We start from the raw sequence: 21974 nt of genomic DNA, 5'->3' as shown, positions 1-21974 counted from the left end.
CTACTCTTCCAAAGGACTAGAGTTCTGTTCCCACCATCTATGTCAAAGGCTCACAACCAACCACCTGTAACTCCAGGGGATCCCACGCCCTCTACTGGCCTGTGTGGGCACCTGCACACAAGTAAACACACACACACAGACATATAACCTAAAAAAAAAATCCTTCTTTGTTTCTTTGTCTTCAGAGCCAGGGTCTCTCTATGTAGTCCTGGCTGTCCTGGAAACTCGAAATGTAGACCAGGCTGGCCTCAAACTCACGGAAGTCCTCTTGCCTCTGCCTCCTCAGTGCTGGGATTAAAGGGGTAAATCACCATGCCCAGCTTAAAAACAATCTTTAAAATGCCTTCGTGGCACCGCAAGTAGAAATTTCCATACCATGAAACCTGTTTTATACATACATCATCACCGTGATCACCACCGCCAGCACCAACACAGCTACCACCACCATGATGGGCTGTTACTGTTTTCTGAGACAGTGTCTCAGGCAAGCCACATAGGCCTTGAACTTCTGACCTTTCTGCTCCCAAGTGTTGAGAATGTGCTACAATGTCCAGCTCAAACTTATTTAAACTATTGTATCTGGGGATACAATTTAATGGTACAGCACTCGCCTGGCATGAGTGAGGTCTCAGGTTCAATTACTAACACCACCCTAGGAAACAAAGTAGCAAGGGGGTGGAGGGGGTGGCACACACCTGTAATCCCAACACTTGAGTGATGTACGGAGAAGGATCATGAGTTCAAGGTCAGCCTCTGCAAGTCTGAGATCCTCCTAGGCTACACGTGAGACCCTTTCTGAACAGACAGACAGACAGACATATAGAGTGGTGGTTTGAATGAGAACGCCTCATGCATGCATGGAAGAACTCTTAAGGAATTAGGAGATCTGGCCTAGTTGGAGGAGATGTGTCACTGGGGCAGGCTTTCCAAACCCCGCATTAAGAAGTACTTGCCTAGTGTGAGCAAGGCCCTGATTTCCAAACCCAGCAATACAAGAAAACAATTAGCTGAAGTAAAACATTGTATAACCTTACTTTCAGGATGATATATATATATATATATATGAAATATGAGTGGGTTTGCTTTCTATTTGGATCTCAAATACCAAATCCCGAACTCTCAGAATTAAAACCACTCTGGTCCCAAACCTTTTTTTTTAAAGATTTATTTATTATGTATACACTGTTCTGCCTACACACCACAAGAGGGCACCAGATCTCATTATGGATGGTTGTAAACCACCATATATGGGTGCATATGGTTGTTGGGATTTGAACTCAGGATCTCTGGAAGAGCAGCCAGTGCTCTTACCCTCTGAGCTATCTCTCCAGCCCCAAAGCTTTTTTTTTTAAGACAGGATCTCATGTAGAGTAGGCTGAACAAACTCAACAATATATAGACAAAGCTGGTCTTGAATTTCCGAGCCCCATGCCACCACCTCCCGAGTGGGATTCCAGGTGTGTGGCACCATGCAGGGTTTTATGAAGGGCTAAGAATCAGATCCAGGGCTTCATGTATGTCAGGCCACCTCCCAGATGAAACACTGACCCCAGGCCTTGGTGTTATTCAGGCTGGATTGACTCTGTGATCCTTCTGTCTCTGAATCTTTGGCATATCTTCCTGTGTGTGCTACCACAACCAGCGTAAGAATTTAGAATAAGGATTATTCATCCTGTAGCCCACAAACCCAGCCAGGACCAGTGTAGACAGTGCTACTTGGGGGCCCAAGCACCCTTTGTCACTATGTCTTATAACCTCCCAAAGACGGTGGGGCAAGAGAAACAAGTATAGCTCATAAAAAAAAAATTCAGGGAAGGCAGGAGACAGGGGCCTGTTCTCCTGTGCCAGTGAGGGACAAATGGCACAGGGAAAGTTGGGGGCAAGCAAGATGGCTTGGTAGGTAAAGCACTTGTCACACAAGACTGAAGCCCTGCGTTCAATCCCAGGGCCCACATAAAGGAAGGAGAGAGGTCATCCTCCACATGTGCACTGTGCCATTCCTGTGTGCACGTCCCCACTCTGACATGCGCACACACAGAGTAAAGTAAATTTTAAAAATGGGGAGGATGACCAGGGAGATAAAGGCCTTGCGAATGGGCAGAAGGGTTGGGAGGCAGACAGCACTGCAGACACAGGAACGTCAGACACAAAGGCCCTATGGTAGGCCGTTTAAACCGGCATGCCGAGCTGAGTCAAAGGTAGGAGACGGTGTGTGCAGACATTGGTCCCTCTCGCTGTTTCCTTGGAGCCCAGCTTCCAGTGGGCTGGAGGCTTTACTTAGGTCTCCCAAGTGACCTATCTATGGTGGCCTTGACTGATCTAGGCAGTACTTCCTGGTCTCAGGATTTTATACTGCTTCTCACACTTCAGCCTAGTGATATCTACTCTGGAGTTCTAAGCCATTGTTCGATAGGGTGATATCAATAAAACAGCAAGTGCCTGGAGACATCCAATCACAATCCCAACTGTCATGCTCAGACCAAAGTCCAAGTGTCTGTGTGCTGCACAAAGCCAGGTGTCACCACTGTCATCTCTCTTGAAGCCACTCTTTTCCTCCTCCCTATTTTTTTCTTCTGTGTACATGTGTACATGTGTGTGCATGTGTGCACACATATAGGGGTGCAATGTGTCTGTGTGAGAGTGTGTACTGTGTGTGCATGTGTGTGTGGGCACACACAACATGTAGAGGATGATGTCAAGCATTATCCTCAATCTGTCCTCCACCTTATTCACTGAGGCAGGTTCTCTCAATCAAACTCTGAGCTCATGGATCCCAAGGCTACAATTACAAGCAGCTGCCACACCCACCTGACATTAACATGCATTCCAGGGGGCCTGAACTCCCCACCATCATGCTTCCTAGGCAAGCACTTTAACCACTGAGCATTTTTGCTTTTTTTTTGCCCAAACAAAATATCTCAGATTTTGTTGACATATCCCCAAGAATAGTGTAATAGTCTCATGTAGCCCAGATTGGTTTCAAACCCCCTATGCAGTCAAGGATGACCTCCCACTTCTAATCCCCATGCCTCTACCTCTCAAGTGCTGGAATTCTTACAGGATTCTACAGATTGAACTCAGGGCCTCATGTATGCTAAGTGAGCATTCCACCAAGCGATACAGCCCCACCCTTATTCTTAGCTTGACCTCCTACTGCTCCTGGCCTTTGTAAGTGCTGTGTTCTCTGCCAGGACTACCTTCTTCCTAGGCTCTCTGAACTCCTGTTTTAATCCCTCAGCTCTCAACTTGGGGGTTCACCTCCAGTCAAGGCCTCTCCCTCACCTGCACACTCTCAGTCTGTGTGTTTGTGGGTTCGTTCATGAATCCAGGAATGCATGTTTGAGATACCGTCTCCCTGATGCTTTCCCCTTGTATACACCAGGCTGGCTGACCAGTGAGTACCCAGGGATTCTATCTCCACCTCCCATCTTGTCTTAGGAGCACTGGGATTACAGAAATGAGCTTCACACCTGGCTTTATGTGGGTTCTGGGGATTTGAACTCAGGCCTTGTGCTTGTATGGTAAGCACTTTATACATTGGGCTATCTCCCACCCCCTAAGACTGCTCTTCACCCCCAAATGTTGCTCTGCACACACCCCACTCCTTCAACAGGCCCCTTTGTGATGTTTGGTGCCAATGGTCAGACTGACAGAATCTGGAATCCCGGGATGGGAGTCTCAAGGACCGACCGTACAGGGCAGGGTGGCCTGTGGGCCTGCCTGCATTAACTGAGGTGAGAAGACTCACTGTGAGTCCCGGTGGCACCGTCACACAGGCTGGCCTGGACAGTGAAAGGAGAGTCATGTGTGGCTTGTTTTCCACTTCTGCACTATGGTACCATGTCGCCAGCTATCTTGTTTGAGACAGAGTCCTACCACTAGACTTCACTGCAGTGACGGAGTGGGACCCGGAACTGTGAGTCGTTACAACGCCATTCCTGCTTAGCTGCTTTTGTTGGGGTATTTTATCACAGCAAACAGGACAGGAACTAAGACACCCTCTTAACTGTTCCTACGACTGGCCTGTTTGGAGATCATGTGGGCATTATCAACATGGGCTGGTGACTGGGCAGGCCTAGCACCTGACAAAACACTGGGCATACCAGAGGTGTTCAGAGAAATACTTGGTGATCTGAGTTTCATGGCACATGCCTGTAACCCTGGTACCCAGAGGAGGCTGAGACAGGAGGATTCTAAGCTTTGGGCCAGCTGGGGCTATAATAGGTAGGTAGATATTTGACAGATTGATGAATAGATGGATAGATAGATACATAGAAAGATAGATAGTAGATACATGATAGAAAGACATACAGACGATAGACGGATGGATGGATGGATGGAGAGAGAGACCTGGTGAGTTGGCTCAGCAAGTAAAGGTACTTGCCAAACATGACAAATTGAGATTTATCCCAGGTCCCACATGGGGAAAAGAGATTTGTGCATGTTGTCCTCTGACCTACACACATGTAATTGATTTTTATAACATTTTTAAGGGGCTGGAGAGATGGCTCAGCAGTTAAGAGCATTGACTGCTCTTACAGAGGACCACGGTTCAATTCCCAGCACCCACATGGCAGCTTACAACTGTCTATAACTCCAGTCCCAGGGGACCTGACACCAATGGCAAAACACCAATGCACATAAAATATATATATATATATAATATACATATATACATACATACATATAATTCTAAGAAGAAAATAAGCTGGGCAGTGGTAGCACATGTCTTTAATTCCAGCACTTGGGAGGCAGAGGCAGGTGATCTCTGAGTCCAGCTTCATCTACAGATCGAGTTCCAGGACAGCCAGAGCTACTCAAAGAAACCCTGTCTCAACTCCTCCTCCTAGAAGAAGAAAATAATAGCATGGTATGGTGGTGCACACCTTTAATTCCAGCCCTTGGGAAGCAGAGGCAGGCAGATCTTCATAGATCAGCCTGGTCTTCATAGAGAGTGCTAGGTCAGTTCTAGGGCTACTTCGAGAGACCATGCCTCAAAAATTCCCCTCAACAACTGTACGGTAGCTGAAGCAAGAAGATAACAGTTCGAGGACAGCCTGGTCTACATAGCAAGTTACAGGCTATTCAGGACTACAAAATGCAACCTTGTTTTAAAGTAAATAAATAAAAGCAAACAAATAAGAAACCTGGGTGTGGTGGTACACCTTTTACTCCCAGGATATGGAAGGTGGAGGCTGGAGAATCAGGAGTTTACAGTCAGTCTGTTATATAACAGCTGTAGGCCTGCCTGGGCTGCATGAGACTGTGTCTCAAAATAATAAAAAAAGAACTAATAATAACAGCCTTAGGGTTCATGCTTTGTTATATTGGCAGTCAAGTGACTGAAGCAGGAGGATTGCCTGAGTTCCAGATCTCCCTGAGCTAAAATGACAGTCTATTTCAAACAAACAAAAAATATCCCTGCATGGTATATATTTGTAATCCCAATAACTCAGGAAACAGAGGCAGGAGGATAGTAGCAAAGTCAAGTACTATTAAAAGGGGTGGGGGGCTGGGGTTGTGGCTCAGTTGCTAGAGGGCTGCCCTAGCATGAATGAAGCCCTGGGTTCCACTGCTAGCGCTGCATGAACTGGAGGTTATACCGGCTGCCTAGAATCCCAGCACCGGGGAAGCAGAGGCTGGATGACCAGGAGCTGAAAGCTGTCTTCAGCTAAAAGCTACTTCAAGGACAGGTTAGGACACCTGAGACCCTGATTTAAAAAAAACAAGCAAAACAACAGAGAGGACAGAGAAAGACAGGGAGGGAGAGAGAGAGAGGGAGGAAGGGAAGGAAAGAGGGAGGGAGGGAGCATGACAGGGTGAGGTTTGCGGACCTTCAGTCTCTGGTCAGTCAGAGCACACACAGCAGATTCCTCCCAGCACTGGCAGGGACATAATCAGCATCCCCAGGTAACCTGAGCAGCTGCTACCTCTGTCCCTAAACTGCCCTTCTTCCTTTCTGGATGCCCAGTCTTCCCCCCAGCAATGCACCTCTGTGAGAGGTCGGGGCCGCTTTTCAACTGCAAACTCGGTGTGGCACAGCTCGCAGTAGCTGGTGTTGGAGGAGGACAGCCATTTCTCCAGGCAGCTCTTGTGCACAGCTCCCAGCGTGCCAGTGCAGCCACATGGGGACAGCAAGCTCTCCCCATTCGCTCCTTCGTGGCAGATTCGGCAGAAGGGACAGTCACTGGAAAGATACAGAGAAAAGACTGGGGAATGAGAGACGGCAGGGCTTCTTGCTTATGCCGGCATCATTGCAAGCTCACTGTACCCCCAGGGTTGCTGTTCCGTAAACTCCTGCTCATCTTTCAGCAACCCAGCTCTAGATGTCCTCTTCTCTGGTAGTTTTTTCAAACTCCCATTGGTAGGGTCATGTGTTCCCTCCCCAGAGCCATTGTGGGCCCTTCTTAGCATAGAGTGAGCATCCTGTCCACCTGCCTGCCTAATGCTCTCCTTTTGATGAAATAAAAATATCCTGAAATAGCAATATCCTGATATTCCTAACTATCCACTCTGGTGATCCTTCTGATGGTTTATACTGTCAGCCTGACAGGATGGAGACAAATCTCTGGGCATGTCTGTGACAGATTTTCCAAATTAGGGTAACAGAAGTGAGAAGACCCATTGGAAACATGGACTGAGCATAAAGGAGCAAGCAGGGACACAGATGGCTCAGGGGATAACGGTGCCTGCTGGTAAATCTGATGCCCTGAGCTCAATCCCTGGAACCCACATGCTGGAAGAAGAGACTCGACTATGCCCACACATATGTCATGGGATGCACACAGGAGTGTGCGCACCCACACATACACACTAATAGGTGACTAAAGAAAAAAGCATATTGAACACGAGCATTCATCTCTCTAACCTAAACTGCCTCATCACGGGTGCAATGTGACCAACCACCTCAGATGCCTGTGCTGCTGTGACTTGCCAGCCGTGATGGACAGCAGCTTGGAATTATGACTCAAAACAAACCTTTCCTTCCCTAGCTGCTTTTGTCAGGTGCTTTGTCACAGCAGCAAGACAGATAACTAATATGGTCCTCAAGGACTATAATACACACACAATCACACACAGAATTACACACATACACACTAGCGCACATCATACACACAATTACATACATACAGTAACACACACCACAGACACAATCACACACACATACATACTAACACACATCACACACAGAATTACACACATACACACTAGCGCACATCATACACACAATTACATACATACAGTAACACACATCACAGACACAATCGCACACACATATATTAGTACACATATGATTACACACCACACACACAAGATTTTTGAAAAAAACAGTATTAAAATTCCTGGCTCTAACTATACCTAGAGGTCACATTGCCTGACAAATCTGTGCATATGAGAAAAATCTCTCATTTATTTTTCTGTGCATGGCTGAGGAAGACAGGGGGTGGGATGGGCAAACAGGCATAGAAACCATCCATAGCAGCTGCTGTGGTGAGTCTCTAAACAGCAGCCCAGTCTCTGGGGAAGTTGAGTTCTTCCTGGGCCAGCTCCAGAAGGAAGGAGGTGTGGCTTCAGTAGACCCAATGGCTATCCAATACATGAGTCATTGTTTTCTAAACATTTCTGCCCAGAAAGCATATTGTCACGAACACACACACACACACACACACACACACACACACACACACAGACATGGAGGGGGAGCAGGAGAGGCAGTCAGGCAGGCAGGCAGGCAGGCAGGCAGGGAGGGAGGGAGAGAGAGAGAGAGAGAGAGAGAGAGAGAGAGAGAGAGAGAGAGAGAGAGAGAGAGAGAGAGAGAGAGAGAGAGAGAGAGAGAGAGTTTTCTGGTGGTGTGGTAGAAGTCTGTCTACTTTGAAACAAACCCACAGAGGACAGGGCTGTAGCTCAGCTGGTAGAGTGCTTGCTTAGTAGTCAGGAAGCCCCGGGTTCCATCTCCACCACCAGAACGGCCTAAAACAGGCATGTCTGTGAACCCAGAACTTTGGAGGTAGAGACAGGAGGATCAGGAGTTCAAGGTCGGAAATCAGCCTGGGCTACATGAGACCTTCTCAAAACCAACATAAATGCCAAACAGCCCGGACCCCAAAAGATAGGGCTCACATCTGTCCTTTCAGGCCTGTCTCTAAGACGCTCTTTTCTTTTCTAGTACCAAAGGGCCACTGTTGAGACTTCAAGAGACACTCAGTGGGTAAAGGGTTTGTCGTGCAAACCGAAGAACTGGAGTTTTTTGAATCCTCAGCACCCACACAAATACCAAGCCAGGTGTGGTGGCCCATGTGTAATCCCAGCACTTAGAAGATGGAAATGGGGTCCCCAGAACAAGCTGGGTATCTGCTCTAGCAGTCATCCAACTCTGGGTTCAAGTCAGAGACCCTGCCTCACCTGTGTGTGTGTGTGTGTGTGTGTGTGTGTGTGTATGTGTGTGTATGGGTACCTATGAGTTAGACAAGAAAGACACCTGATGTCAGTCTCTCACATCCACAAACACATAACCACACATGTATACACAATTGCACATGTGTGTACCCACACACATGCAAACTCTCTCACTCTCTCTCACTCACACACACACACAAACACACGGGGGGGGGCGCATGCTCACTCCCAGCTCCTTTCTAATTTCACACTCTGAGTCTCACACACACACACACAAAACATAAAAGGTCACAGGAAAGGACTCCCCATTCCGGAAACCAACTCAGGGAAAGGAAGCAGTGAGACTCCTAAGAAACTCAGCTCAGTTTCTTCTGGAAAGCCCTGGAAGCTATGGAACAGCAATTCTGACAAAGGCAGACAGGGTGGGAGTTATTGTTTACTGAGTACTCCCCACGTGTGAGTCACTTCTGGGGGCATGTTGTTTTGTTGTTTATCAGCTATGTGTGTGTACATGCATGCATGCATGTATGTATGTATGTATGTATGTATGTATGTATGTATGTGTATATAGTGTGTGTGTGTGTGTGTGTGTGTGTGAGATGACACATGGGTGGAGGTCAGAGGACAACCTCCTACCTTGTTTGAGGCAGGGTCAGTATTCACATGTGCCAGGCTTGCTCAAGGCTTCTGGGGTTTCACCTGTCCCCGCCTCCGCCTCTCTGCAGCAGTAACGACTTGCAGACACGAGTACCATGCCTGAATTTCTATGTGGATTCTGGGGATTTGAACTCAAGTCCTTATGCTTGTGTAGCAGGCCTTTTACCCACTGAATCATCTTCCCAAGCCTGCTTTTATTTATTTTAAGACATGGTTTCCAGGGCTACATAGAGAAACTCTTTCTTCAAAAACAAAAATCAAAAAACAAAATTCATGGTTACATTATGTAGCCCTGGCTGTCCTGGAACTCACTCTGTAGACCAGGCTGACCTCAAACTCATAGAGATCTGCCTGCCTCTGCCTCTCAAGTGCTGGGATTAAAGACTTATTCCACCCACCCAACTTCAGCCCGTTTTGTTTTCAGGCAGGGTCTCATGCAGACCACACTGGCCTCTAACTTGCCACCACAGCTGAGGGTAACCTTGAATTCCTGGTCCTCTCATGTCTATCTCTCCAGTCCTGGGATGCCTGGCATGTGTCACCATACCTAACTTTGTTTTTATATTTATTTATTTTTATTTATTTAGGGAAAGAGTCTATGTAACCCTGGCTGGCCTGGAACTTGTTACATAGACCAAGCTAGCCTTGAACTCACAGAAACCCATCTGTCTCTGCCTCCAGAGTAAGTGTGCCACCATGCTCACTTGTTTTGATTTTGAAAAAGGGTCTCACTGGCACTCACTACATAACCCAGGCTGGACTCGTGTTCACTGTGTTGCACAAGCCAATCTCAGACTGATGTTTCTCTCCTCTTGGCTGACCACATCTGTGGTCCCTGCACTAGAGGGCAGAGGGAGAAAGAACAGGGGTCAAGGCCAACCAAGCTACATAACAAGCTTGGGGTCAGAATGGGTTATATGGAACCTGTCTTGAGAAAGAAAAAGAAAAGGAAGGAAGGAAAGGGAGGGGGAGGGAAGGGGAAAAGGGAAGTGGAGGAGAAGGGAGGAAATAAAGGCCTGTAAGTTTTAATCTGTGTGTGTGTGTATGAGTGTGTGTGTGTGAGTGCATGTGTGTATGTGTGTGTGAGTGCATGTGTGTATGTAAGTGTGTGTGAGTGCATGTGTGTGTGTGTAACATGAGTTACAGGTGCATGTGCCTGTGCACATGTATGTGCAGGCCAGCGTGCCACATTAGGTGTCTTTTTCTATGGGGTCGCTCACTGAACTGGAAGTCTGCCTTTTCACTAGGCTAGCAGGCTCTCAGGATCTGCCTGCCTCTCCCACCCAACTTGCTGTGGCTGGTTCTCTCTTTCCATATTTATGTGCGCTCCAAGGGTTGAACTCCGGTTGTCAGGCACACATGGCCAGTTAGTTAGTGACACACTGAGCCATCTTGCCAGCCCAGCATGTTCGGCTGCTGATCCTTTCAGTTACCGTGGGCTCCTGAGAACACACCTTCATTATGGACACATTCTCAGGACATACAGCATATTCTCAGAATAATCTGACCAGGAAGGTGTAGCTACGTTAGAGATTTGGTCTAATTTATTCCAGGCCACTCAGGGAGAGAAAGGTATCCGCTCAGTCCCTGTTCTCCACACTCCTCACTCCCTGCACTGCTTCTGCAAAGCCCAAGGTCACTGATGCTGTAGAGCCCTACCCCTCGGCATGATAGCTTTCAGCATCTTCATCACAGTAGCTGAAACTATTTTCAAACAACCTTCAAGATCTAGCCTGTTGACTGTTGGCCTTCCCTTCTACAAGAAGGTGGGAGGGTCACTGGACCGTCCCCTGAAGCCCTAGACACCAGCACATGCACCTCTCCCTACTCATTATATTCCATTATTTCCCAGTTACACATGATCTTGTGGTCTAAGAGGTGCCAGACTATACAATACATGGGAGGTTCATGAAAGAGAACTCTATCTATGGTGCTATGGGGAAGTCATCATGCATGCTGGGTGAGATTTTCTGGTGATGCGGCTATTCTGGGGTACCCATGCTCCTGTAAGTAACTGCCCACCCATGTTCTCTAAGGAACCCCAGTAAACTCATGGGGGAGGAAGCAAGCATTTGTTCATATCTCCCCAGGAAAAAGTTCCAGAAACAACTTTCAACACTTGATCTTCCGATTTCCCACAATCACCTGGAGTTTTAGTGCTGAAAGAGAATCCATGGTATTGCCCACACTAGGCAAGCACTCCGTCACTGAGACATATCCCCAATCCCAGTTTGTCCATTTATTAGGAATTTTGAAAAAAAAAAGGCATTGCTATGTAGACCAGGATGGTTTCAAACCCTCTGTAGCCTAGGCTTGCTTTGAACTTTAATTCTCCTGCGTCTGCACGCAAGGACTAGAATTTAAAACGTGTGTGCTTGTGTAAGGTGTACAGATGGGTGCTGGTGAGCATACATGGGTGCGCATGCTGGTGGAAGCCGCAGGTGTCACTCATCAGGAACCGTTTATTAGACAGGGTCTCCCACTGGCCCAGGGGTGTCTACCTTGTTTTTTCAATTATACTTTCTTTGTTCACTTGTTTTGGGTGCGTGAGATGACAGGTGGGTAAGTGTGTGCCAGGCACACGTGTGCAGGTCAGAGGACAGCTTTCAGGAGTTGATTCTCTCCTTCCATCATGTGCTTCCCAGGGGTCTAACGAAGGTGGCTTTTACCCACTGAGCCGTATCACTGGAAGCCACCTTGGTTTTTGAACCAAGGTCTCTCACTGGCTAGGCTACCTGGCCAGCAAGTCCCAGGGATCCACTTCTCTCTGCATCTCCAGTTCTGCAATGATAAATATGTCTCCACACTCAAGTTTTGTGTGTGCATGTGTGTGTGTGTGTGTTCCTATTGTAGAATATTTAACTATGTAAAGATGTATTGCATTTGTTTATGCTATGGGCCATTACTTTAACTGTGTAAAGCTGTGTTACAGTTGTTTTTGCTGAATGTGTTTAATGATGTAAAGATGTGTCGCATTTATTTCATCTTGCCTGCCTAAGGCATCTGATTGGTCTAATAAAGAGCTGAATGGCCAACAGTTAGGCAGGAGAGGGATAGGCAGGACTGGTGGGCAGAGAGCATAAGTAGGAGGAAAAACCTAGGCAAAGGAGAGGGGAAGGAGGAAAGAACAAGGGAAAAAGAGAGGGACTCACTGGGGGTCAGAAACCAGGCAGCCGCCAGCCAGCCAGACACAAGAAGCAAGGAAAGTAAGATCTGCAGAAGGAAAGGAAGGTAAAAGGCCCGAGGCAAAATGTAATGAAGAGAAACAGGGAGTTATAAGAGCTAGTGGGACACGCGTAAGATAAGGCTGAGCAAAACACAACACAACAGAAAAAAACCGGGGCGGCAGTGGCGCATGACTTTAATCCCAGCACTCGGTGGCCCAATAGAAAAGCCTGGTACACATTCCCTCTCTCTCTCTCTCTCTCTCTCTCTCTCTCTCTCTCTCTCTCTCTCTCTCTCTCTCTCTCTCTCTGTGTGTGTGTGTGTGTGTGTGTGTGTGTGTGTGTGTGTGTGTGTGTGTGAGAAGGCCAGAGGTAACAGAGTAAACATCAGGCACTGTTCTTCAGGGGATGCCCACATTGTTTTTTAAAGAATGGTCTCTAGCTGGCCAAGCACTGACCAACTAAGGAGGGCTGGCTGAGAGGGCTCCAGAGATCTGCTTGTCTCTGCCTGGGATTACAACACAGGCTACGATGCTCAGCATTTTAGATAAATTCCAGGGATGAATCTTGGCTCTTCAAGCTTGCACAGCAAGCACTTTATTGACTGACCCATCACCCTAGGCCCATTTATAGACATGTTCCACCACACCCAGCTATTTGGCCTTTTCAGAAATATGCTTTTTCAGTATTTGTCTCTGTGGGAGGGCGTTCCCAAGGAGGCCAGAAGAGGGTGTTGGATGCCCTGGAGCTGGAGTTCCAGACAGCCGTGAACGGTCCATTGTTGTTGCTGGGAACTGAACCCTGGTCCTCTGAGAGAGTAGGCAGCACTCTTTGAGCACTCAGCCATCTCTCCAACCTCAGTATCTGGCTTTTCTTTGACATGTTCACCCCTTTGCCTCTCTCAGTGACTGAACCCCTGATCTCAGACTAGGAGAAAAAATCACTCAACCCAGAGAGAAATGTCCAAAAGCCAGGATGCTAATGGTCACTACTCACCTTGGTGTTTCCAAAGCCCGGATGACAGTTGAGAGCAGTCGGCCATCTCTTGAAGTCACCTGTGCGACATATTGGGGTGGTCCAAGGCCTGTGGCCTCCACAACCTTGGAGAAGGCAGGGCTGCCAGAGCAGTCGCATAGGGAGCCAGGGAGGTGGCAGCAGTCACCTGTCGTCATGGCCACAGGGAGCCTCCTGTCCTCAGGGCCTGAGGCCCATGGTCCCAGGAGCCTGAGGAGAGGCCAGCAGAGAGATCAAAGGCAAAATATGTGAGTCACAAAAACAGTGGGGTTACTTTTCTTTTTGAGGTGTGCATGCATGTGTGTACATGTGCTCGCCAGTGCATGCCTGTGAGTGTAGGCGAATGTGTGCAAAGGCGCATGAGTAGAGGCCTGCGGTCCAGGAGCACCCATGCTTCCACCTTGTTCCAGACACTAGGCCAGCTGGCCCCCAGCTTCCAGAGACTCTCCTGTCCCCACCTCCTGTTTCACAGCATGAGGACTGGGGTTACATGCAAGGCTCATTGTGCCTGGCTTTACATGGCTTCCCGACGTGTAAACTACCGTCGTCACGTTTGTGCAGCTAGCCTTTCCCCACCATGTGGTCTCCCCAGCCTGACTCCCTCTCCATCTTACTCTACAGCCGGGCTAGCGGAACTTCAGATCCAAGCCTTCTGAATGCTACGTTTTAGACCATGCCTGGTTCTTGAGTCCCATCTTGTCAGGGATTGTGATGGTCATTTTGTTGTCAAACTGACACAATCAAGAATCACCTGTGGTGCACGCCTTTAATCCCAGCACTCGGGAGGTAGAGGCAGGCGGATCTCTGTGAGTTCGAGGACAGCCAGGTCTACAGAGCAGAGTTCCAGGACAGCCTCCAAAGCCACAGAGAAACCCTGTCTACAAAAACAAAACAAAATAAACAAACAAAGGAATCACCTGTAAAAGGGCTCTCAATGAAGAACTGTCTAGACTAGCCAGGGATGTGGTTGTGGGAAGGGACTCTCATGTGGAACTATCTAGACTAGGCTGGATGTTGTTGTGCTTTTGAGGAATATTTTTCTTTTTAAATTATGTTTGTGTATTTTTATGTATGTGAGCATGTGTGCACCAAAGCATGCATGTGGAGGTCAGAGAGCAACTTGCAAAAGTCAGTTCTCTCTTTCCACAATATGGGTTCTGGGGGTTGACCTCAGGTCATCAGGCTTGGTGGCAAGTGTTTTTATCTGCTTAAACAAATGGAGTCTCTCTTACCTACGTATTTTTCCTTCCTTCCTTCCGTCCTTCCTTCCTTCCTTCCTTTTTCCCTCCCTCTCTCCCTCCCTCCCTCCTTCCTTCTTTTCTTGTTTCTTTTTTTTGAGACAGGGTTTTTTTTTGTGTAGCCTTGGCAGTCCCAGAACTAGATCTCTAAACCAAGATGGCCTTGAACTCACAGAGATCTTCCTGCCTCCACCTCCCAAAGTGCTGGGATTAAAGACTTGTGCCACCATCAACAGGCTCCCCCTTTTTCCTAATCAATGATTTGTTTTTATGTTTTTACACAACTTCATTTTTGTTTTATTTTATTTATTTATTTATTTATTTATTTATTTATTTATTTATTTATTTTTGGAGACAAGGTTTCACTGTGTAGCCCTGGCTCTCCTAGAAGTGTGTAGACCAGGCTGGCCTCAAACTCAGAGATCCGCCTGCCTCTGCCTCCCAAGTGCTGGGATTAAAGACGTGCGCCACTACCCTGTTTGGTTTGAACTACAACAGGATGGTTCTGACTATGGAAAAAACACTGAGCGAAGGGCCCACCACACAGTAAGTGTGCAGTTACTTTCAATTGCTGTTCCTAGGTGTACAAATATGACATGGAGGCTGATTTGCAAGATTTGGAAATGGGGGCATGCCTGGCTTTTCCTAGAAGACTGAGAAACTCCAACAGAAGCCCTAGCTGTCCCGCAAGCCTGATCTAATAAGTCATGTATATCAGTTTGTAGAGTTCTTGAATCTACATTTTACAGATGTAAACAGAGATTCCCAAGAGGCAAGTCTTAGAGCCCTGTCTTAGTGTCAGTTCTGCACTGATAAATACTGTGATAAGAGCAATTTAGGGGAGAAGACAGGATTTACTTTAGTTCAACGTTCCAGGTTCCAGTACGTCATTTCAGGGAAGTCACAGCAGCAAGAGCTGGCGGCCATTCGTCATGTCACATTTGTAATCAGGAAAAGAGAGACTGGTCTACAGAGTGAGTTCCAGGACAGACTCCAAAGCTACAGAGAGAAACCCTGTCTCAAAAAACCAAAACAAAAATCTAGCAAGACCAGATCTTGAGACTGCGCTAAAAACACATTAAGCTGTCTTTAACAAAACAGAGTGCATCTACAGAGGCTGGGAGCATGACTCAGAGATAGAGTACCTGCCTAGAATCCAGGGAGGGCCTAGGACAAATGGAACAGCAATGAAGTACTGCCCTAGCATGTGTGCGACTTGGTGTTCAGTTCCCAACACACACACACACACACACACACACACACACACACACACACACACACACACACACACACACACACACGAAGGCAGAGGAGGGGGAGAGAGAGGGAGAACTAGAAACTTAAATGTTTTCCACTGTACCAGAATGGTGAGTCACTCAGGCCCCTTGTGACTCACGGCCTCTGTCGGACTGTGCACTCTAGGAGACCTCAATTCATCAAGGAAATGACACATGTTTGTGTCCCCTGAAGACGAGCTGCTCTGTCCTCAGTTCCCAAGGAGAGGCTGGCTACAGGAAATATTGAATACCTCATTCTAAAGTCTGCTCTGTGTGACTTTGGTGGAACTCTGCCCCCAGCCTTAGGATCTGATCAGCAAAAAGGATCCCTCTGCAGCCTCGTCCTCTTCTCCCGAGTAGCAAGAAGGAGATCCCAGCTTTCCAATCTCTGTAAATTTCCGCTAAGAATGTTTTTCTTTTCTAGTAGCAGGATATGAACTTAGAGACTAGCCTTATCAGGCAGCACCCCACCATTAAGCTTTGCTCCCAGCTCCCTGCCTTCCCACCACTTTAAATTTTTTCCTTTTCCATTTTTAAATTTTTTTAAATTAACTTTATATTACATCCACTTATGGAGGAAAGAGTGGATGCCACAGAGTAGATGGGGACGTCAGAGGACAACTTGCAAGAGTCAGTTCTCTCCTATCAAGTGGGCTTCAGGGGCTCAAGCTCAGGTCACCAGGTTTGGTGGTAAAGCAGTGTATGAAGTATCTCACTGACCCATGATGTTTTAATTTTAGACAGAGCATCACCAAGCTACCCAGGCTGACCTTGCCTGGAGCTTGCTCTGTAGCCTGGGCAGACCTTGAAGTTAAGACTCTCCTGCCTCACATCTTCTAGTAGCTGAGGGCAGAGGATTGTGCCATCATGTCTGACTCTTCTAAGAAATCCCAGAAGGCTCCTTAGACATCATTCCAGAGCCAAAGGTCACTGGTTTCAATTTGTCTAACACCTAGGACTCTTGTCTCTAAAAGTTAAATCCAGAGCCCACAGTAACTCTTACAAACAGTAACTTGCAAATACTATTAGGCCCAACTGATAGGCGCCAAGTCAACTCTAACCAGACCTGCTTGCGAAGATGGAGACCCAAAGACAAGGAAGGTAAATTATTAACTGACTTTTTGCACCTAGACAGTCAGCTGACAGATCAGCTTTTCCCTGAAGAGCTCAGCTGAGAAGCCAGCACGACCTCCTAGGCCTCCACAGCTGAGCCACGGTAGGTCAGATAAGCAAGAATCAACCAAAGTCAGACACAGCCAGGAGGAAGGCTGCAACCCCGAGATAACAGCCATGGGGCACTGGCCAGGCCCGCCTCTCGGACGCTGATGCTCCGTCAACCAGTGTACAGTGGAGAGTCAGTGGGGAAGTGCTGGGCCCTCCGAGAGAGAGCATGCTGAAAAGAGTCCACCTCTCTCTCTCTCTCTCTCTCTCTCTCTCTCTCTCTCTCTCTCTCTCTCTCTCTCTCTCTCTCTCTCTCTCTCTCCCTCCCTCCCTCCCTGCTCCCCTTCTTAGTGATCCTTCCTCTGCCTCCCAAGTGCTAAAAGATGACAGATCTTAGAATTTATATCAACCGTTGTGCATTACAAGAATCATCACAGTCAGGTGTTGGTGGCGCACCCCTTTAGTCCCAGCACTTGGGAGGCAGAGGCAGGTGGATCTCTGTGAGTTCGAGACCAGCCTGGTCGACAAAAGCTAGTTCCAGAACAGCCTCCAAAGCCACTGAGAAACCCCCCCACCCCGTCTCAGAACCACCCCGCCCCCCAAAAAAAACCATCATCACAGTTCCTTCCTTTACCTACTATTGGGAGAAATCCACCAACGCTGGTAAATCTGCTCATACCAGGCCATAAGTTGCTAACGCAGTCACAGCAATGCTGGCCAGGGTAGCACATACCTGTGATTCCAGCACTCTAGACATCGAGACAGGAGGATCAGGCTGCAGAAAGAGCTGGAGATCAAGTGGGCTACCAGAGACCTTGATTGACGAAAACAGAACAAACATCAGCAGATAAAATGGCTCAGCAGGTGAAGACACTATTCCCAGAACCCGGATGGCGGAAGGAAAGAACATACACACACAATGTAATAAACGAAAAAAGCAGCAGCAGCAAAAACGCATTAAACACTGGATATTAAGACTGGGTTGCCGGGCGGTGGTGGCGCACGCCTTTAATCCCAGCACTCAGGAGGCAGAGGCAGGCGGATCTCTGTGAGTTCGAGGTCGGGCTGGACTGACAGCCTCCAAAACAATACAGAGAAACCCTGTCTCGTAAAAACCAAAAAAAAAAAAAAAAAGACTGGGTTTGTCGCTCAGTTGGTAGCATACTTATCTAGCACGCCCAGAGTGCTGAGTTTGCTCCCCACTGCCTTATAAAACTGAGTATGGGGGTGGACACTTGTCGTCCCAGCATTCAGGACATACAAGCAGGAGGATTACAAGTTCAAGGTCACCCTCAGTTGAATATTGAGTCTGAGGCCAGCCTGGGCTACAAGAGACCCTGTCTCAAAATTAAACAAAACACATAAAATATTAGAATACTAAGCTATCTGCCTACATTTGAACTTCAACCAATTGTTGTTAAACGTCTTCTTCAAAGGTCACATCCTTGGAGTACCTCTCAGACCACTCTGGCTAATGTGATACCTCATGGCATGGGGTCCTCTCTGAAATGCTGTTTGTTAATGGACCCGTCACGCCTCTCTTCATACCCTCCAGTGAACTTTATCGGACATTCTTCCTGCTGTCCCCAGCACCCAGTCCTGCAGCAAGCACAGACTGACTGAGTGTAGTGTTGCTGCATTCATTTCTCACTCCCAACTCTGTAACAGACTGGGAGAGTCAGTTAGATGAGCCTCAGAGGCCAGCCTGCCAGTCTCTATGACGGGAAACAGTTCTAGGGCTACTGGGATGGATTTCATCAGGTTTTCACAACTAAACTGTAAGCCCAGTGATTAGCCTCACGGATTGAAGAAGAGGTCAAAGTTCAGAAGGGATGCCTATTCTATTCACTCCAGGTCACCCAGCTAGCAAGGATTTGAACTTAAAATGTACAGTGAGTTGTCTGGCCTTCAAGAGATACTAGTTCTTTTTTGTTGACTTGTTTAATTGTATTGGTTATTAATCTTAATTATGTTTAATTAATCTTATTTTATATGTATGAGCTTTTGCTTGCCTGCATGTAAGTACACGTTGTATACCCAGTAAGTGCTTGATGAGATCAGAAGAGGGAGTTGGATTCCCTAAAACTGGAGTTACAGATGGCTGTAAGCCACCATGAAGGTTCTGGGACTGATACCCAGGTCCTCTGCAAGAGCAGCAAAGATTCTTTCCTTGTTTGTTCTTTAAGACAGGGTTTCTCTGTGTTAACAGTCCTGGAACTTGCTCTCTAGACCAGGATGGCCTCGAACTCACAGAAATCAGCCTGCTTCTGACTCATGAGTGCTGGGATTGAAGGCGTGGGCTTCAGCAGGTATTCTTAACTAGTCTTCAGCCCCTAGGCTTTTTCCCTTGGTTTGCTCTGCTTTTGAGACAGGGCTTCATTCATAACCCACACTGGCCTGGAATTCTCTCTTACTTTTCCTGTCTCAGCATCCTGGGATTATAGGCATGCATCATCACACTCAGATTCTTTTTTTTTTTTTCAGATTAATGTGTATACTCTTTTTGGAAGAAGTGCACCAATAAGGAACTTGGGTATGGGTTTATTTCAGGAGTGTGGGCACATCATTGAAGAGAACATTTCTCCCTCCCTCAGCAACTATAAACTAAATATAGAATCTCAGGCAGCTGGGCATTGGTGGCTCACGCCTTTAATCCCAGCACACGAGAGGCAGAGGCAGGCAGATCTCTGTCAGTTCGAGGCCAGCCTGGTCTACAGAGCGAGTTTCAGGACAGTCTCCAAAACAATACAGAGAAACCCTGTCTTGAAAAACCAAAAAAAAAAAAAAAAAAAAAAAGAATCGCAGGCAAAGGTAACAGGATTCATGAGTATCCCTCACCCATATGTGTCACAGTAGTAATTGAACCCAGAATCTCAAATACGCTGAGTAAGTTACTGAGCTACATTCCAGCCGTTTTTTCTACTGATCGAGTCTTACAGACTCTATGGGTCTGTGGCCCATGTTGTACTAAACTTGCAGCAGTCATCCTGCTCACTCTCCTGCCTCGGTGCCCCAGCTTCCAGGGCTTTTTCATTTTATGTTCAAAACTGGTAAGACGGTTCCTTGCCTAAAGGTGCTTGCCACCACCAAGTCCCGTGAGCCGAGTTTAATCCCCAGAACCCACACAGGAGGAGCAGAGAACAGATTGCCAAAAGTTGTCCTGTGACCACTACAGGTGCTGTAGTGGGCGAGGTGCTCACAAACTCACACACAAACAAGAGAAATAAACGAACGGACAAATGTTCTGAAATACCATGGGGCTAGAGAGAGGTCAGCAGTTAAAAGCATTTACTGCCCTTGCAGAGGCCTTGGGTTTGGTTCCCAGTACCTACATGGAGGCTCACAACTGCCTGCAACTTACAGTTCCAGGGGATCCAACACCCTCTTCTGGCCTCTAAGGGCTCTTACATAATAGACTAAATTCATACAGGCATACATACATAAATTAAAAAAACAGCCAGGCAACGTGGCACACACATTTAGTCCCAGGACCTGGGAGGCAGAGGCAGTTGGATCTTATGAATTCAAAGCTAACCCTGTTCTCCATATGAAGTTCCAGGAGGCTACATAGTGAGACCTTGCCTCAAAAATAAAATTAAATAAAAAAATAAGTTAAAATATAAAAGAGCACTAAATAAAACCAGGGTTATACTAAGTAACTCAGTCAGGCCTTGAACCCTTCCGGTCTCAGCCCATAACAGACATCATGGCCCATGACCTAGGTGCTTCATCCGGGCCTCATATGTCTCCTCTCTCTGTCTCTCTCTCTCTCTCTCTCTCTCTCTCTCTGTGTGTGTGTGTGTGTGTGTGTGTGTGTGTGTGTGTGTGTGTGTGTGTGTGGCACTACTGGGGATTGAACCCCGGGCCTAAAACGTGCTAGGCAAGTACTGAACTACACCCCCAGTCAAGAAACTAAGTTCTAACCCCAGAAGCTCTGCTTCATGTTTACTGTGCGGCCTGGGGTAACAGCCTTAACTTCACTGAGCCTCAATTCGCTCGCTGGGACGAGAGGAATTATTCTTAGTATTTCCACTTAGTATGTTTCCCACTAACCACATACATTTGTGACTACAGCGCTTTTAAAATTGTTTTCAATTTATTGATTTTGTGTGTGTTTGTGCATATGCACGTGGGTGTACTCATGCAAGGATGTGCCTATAGAGTTCAAAAGACAACTTTCTGGAGTCAGTTTTTTCTTCCACCATATGAGACCTCGAGACAGAACTCAGGCAAGCACCGTGACCGGCTGAGCCACCTTGGCAGTTCCTCCCTGACTAGCGTCTGAAAAACAACATTTTCAACACAGTGCACTCTGAGTAGCTGTTTTGTGAAGCGCCCAACTCTTTATAATGTTAATTATTATCCACACAGCACCCTTAGAAAGAGGGTTACAGAATGACATTAGCCCCTCATTGACCACCGACTGTACGCTAGGTGCTTTCCTCATCAGCCATCTCCTAAATCAGGCTGGCTCCCTGATGACCCACTTTTCACAAATGGGGAAACCGAGGCTCAGGAAGGTTCTTACCACGCGCCGAGGCACTGTGACCTCTCACCAACCTCGAAATGAAAACTAAGGGGCCTGTGTTCCGAGCCGGGTTGAGGCCAAGAGTGCAGACCTAGCTGTCCCGCCCGAGTACTGAGTCGGGGCCTCGAACCGGGGACCCGGTAGCCCCGCCTGCATACTTGGGCCTGACCCGCTGTTCCGTGCCTACCTGATTCGCGGCCGGGCCGGGCGGCCGCGCAGGCCCCTCGGTTCTCCCTGGCCCGGGTCCCGGCCCGGCCCGGCCCGTCAGCAGCTGCTTGCTCCGCTCCGGCCGGCACCTGCGTCCGGGCACCGCCCGCCGAGCGGACAGCACGGCGAACCAATGGAGACTGCCTCTCAGCCATATCTGCCAATCAGAGTGCATGTCCCGCCCCAGGAGGTGGGGCCTGCAGCTACGGGGACGTCCTGGGCGGTTCAGGCCCCGCGGCGCCGCAGCTTATGGCCCCGCCCCTGCAGCGTCCTGGCCCCGCCCCCAGAGTGGGCCCGCCTGGTACCGGCTCCTCCCTATCCCAAGCTCTGG

At 47.8% G+C, this 21974-nt stretch overlaps 1 protein-coding gene across 8 annotated transcripts in view; it reads right to left on the bottom strand.

Annotated features, from left to right (window-relative positions):
• Positions 1 to 21763, bottom strand: part of Marchf2 (membrane associated ring-CH-type finger 2) — a 28530-nt gene extending 6767 nt beyond the window's left edge. For 3 of the 8 annotated variants that reach the window (XM_040737139.1, XM_013121492.3, XM_040737140.1), the window contains exons 1-4: positions 21624 to 21763; positions 17642 to 17722; positions 13215 to 13442; positions 5992 to 6187 (exon numbers count right to left, since the gene is read on the bottom strand). In XM_040737139.1, the coding sequence (XP_040593073.1) occupies positions 5992 to 6187; positions 13215 to 13390 (372 nt within the window). In that variant the 5' untranslated portion in view covers positions 13391 to 13442; positions 17642 to 17722; positions 21624 to 21763. Of the gene's footprint in view, positions 1 to 5991; positions 6188 to 13214; positions 13443 to 15328; positions 15489 to 17641; positions 17723 to 21436; positions 21456 to 21623 lie in introns of those variants that run through there. The other 5 variants (XM_040737138.1, XM_013121491.3, XM_021233719.2 and 2 more) reach the window with 5 other exon arrangements.
• Between the last annotated feature and the right edge of the window lie 211 nt (positions 21764 to 21974).

This window comes from Mesocricetus auratus, unplaced genomic scaffold (assembly GCF_017639785.1).
Source record: "Mesocricetus auratus isolate SY011 unplaced genomic scaffold, BCM_Maur_2.0 Super-Scaffold_100676, whole genome shotgun sequence".
NCBI classification, from domain to species: Eukaryota; Metazoa; Chordata; class Mammalia; order Rodentia; family Cricetidae; genus Mesocricetus; species Mesocricetus auratus.
This window is presented reverse-complemented; position numbering and strand designations above follow the sequence as displayed.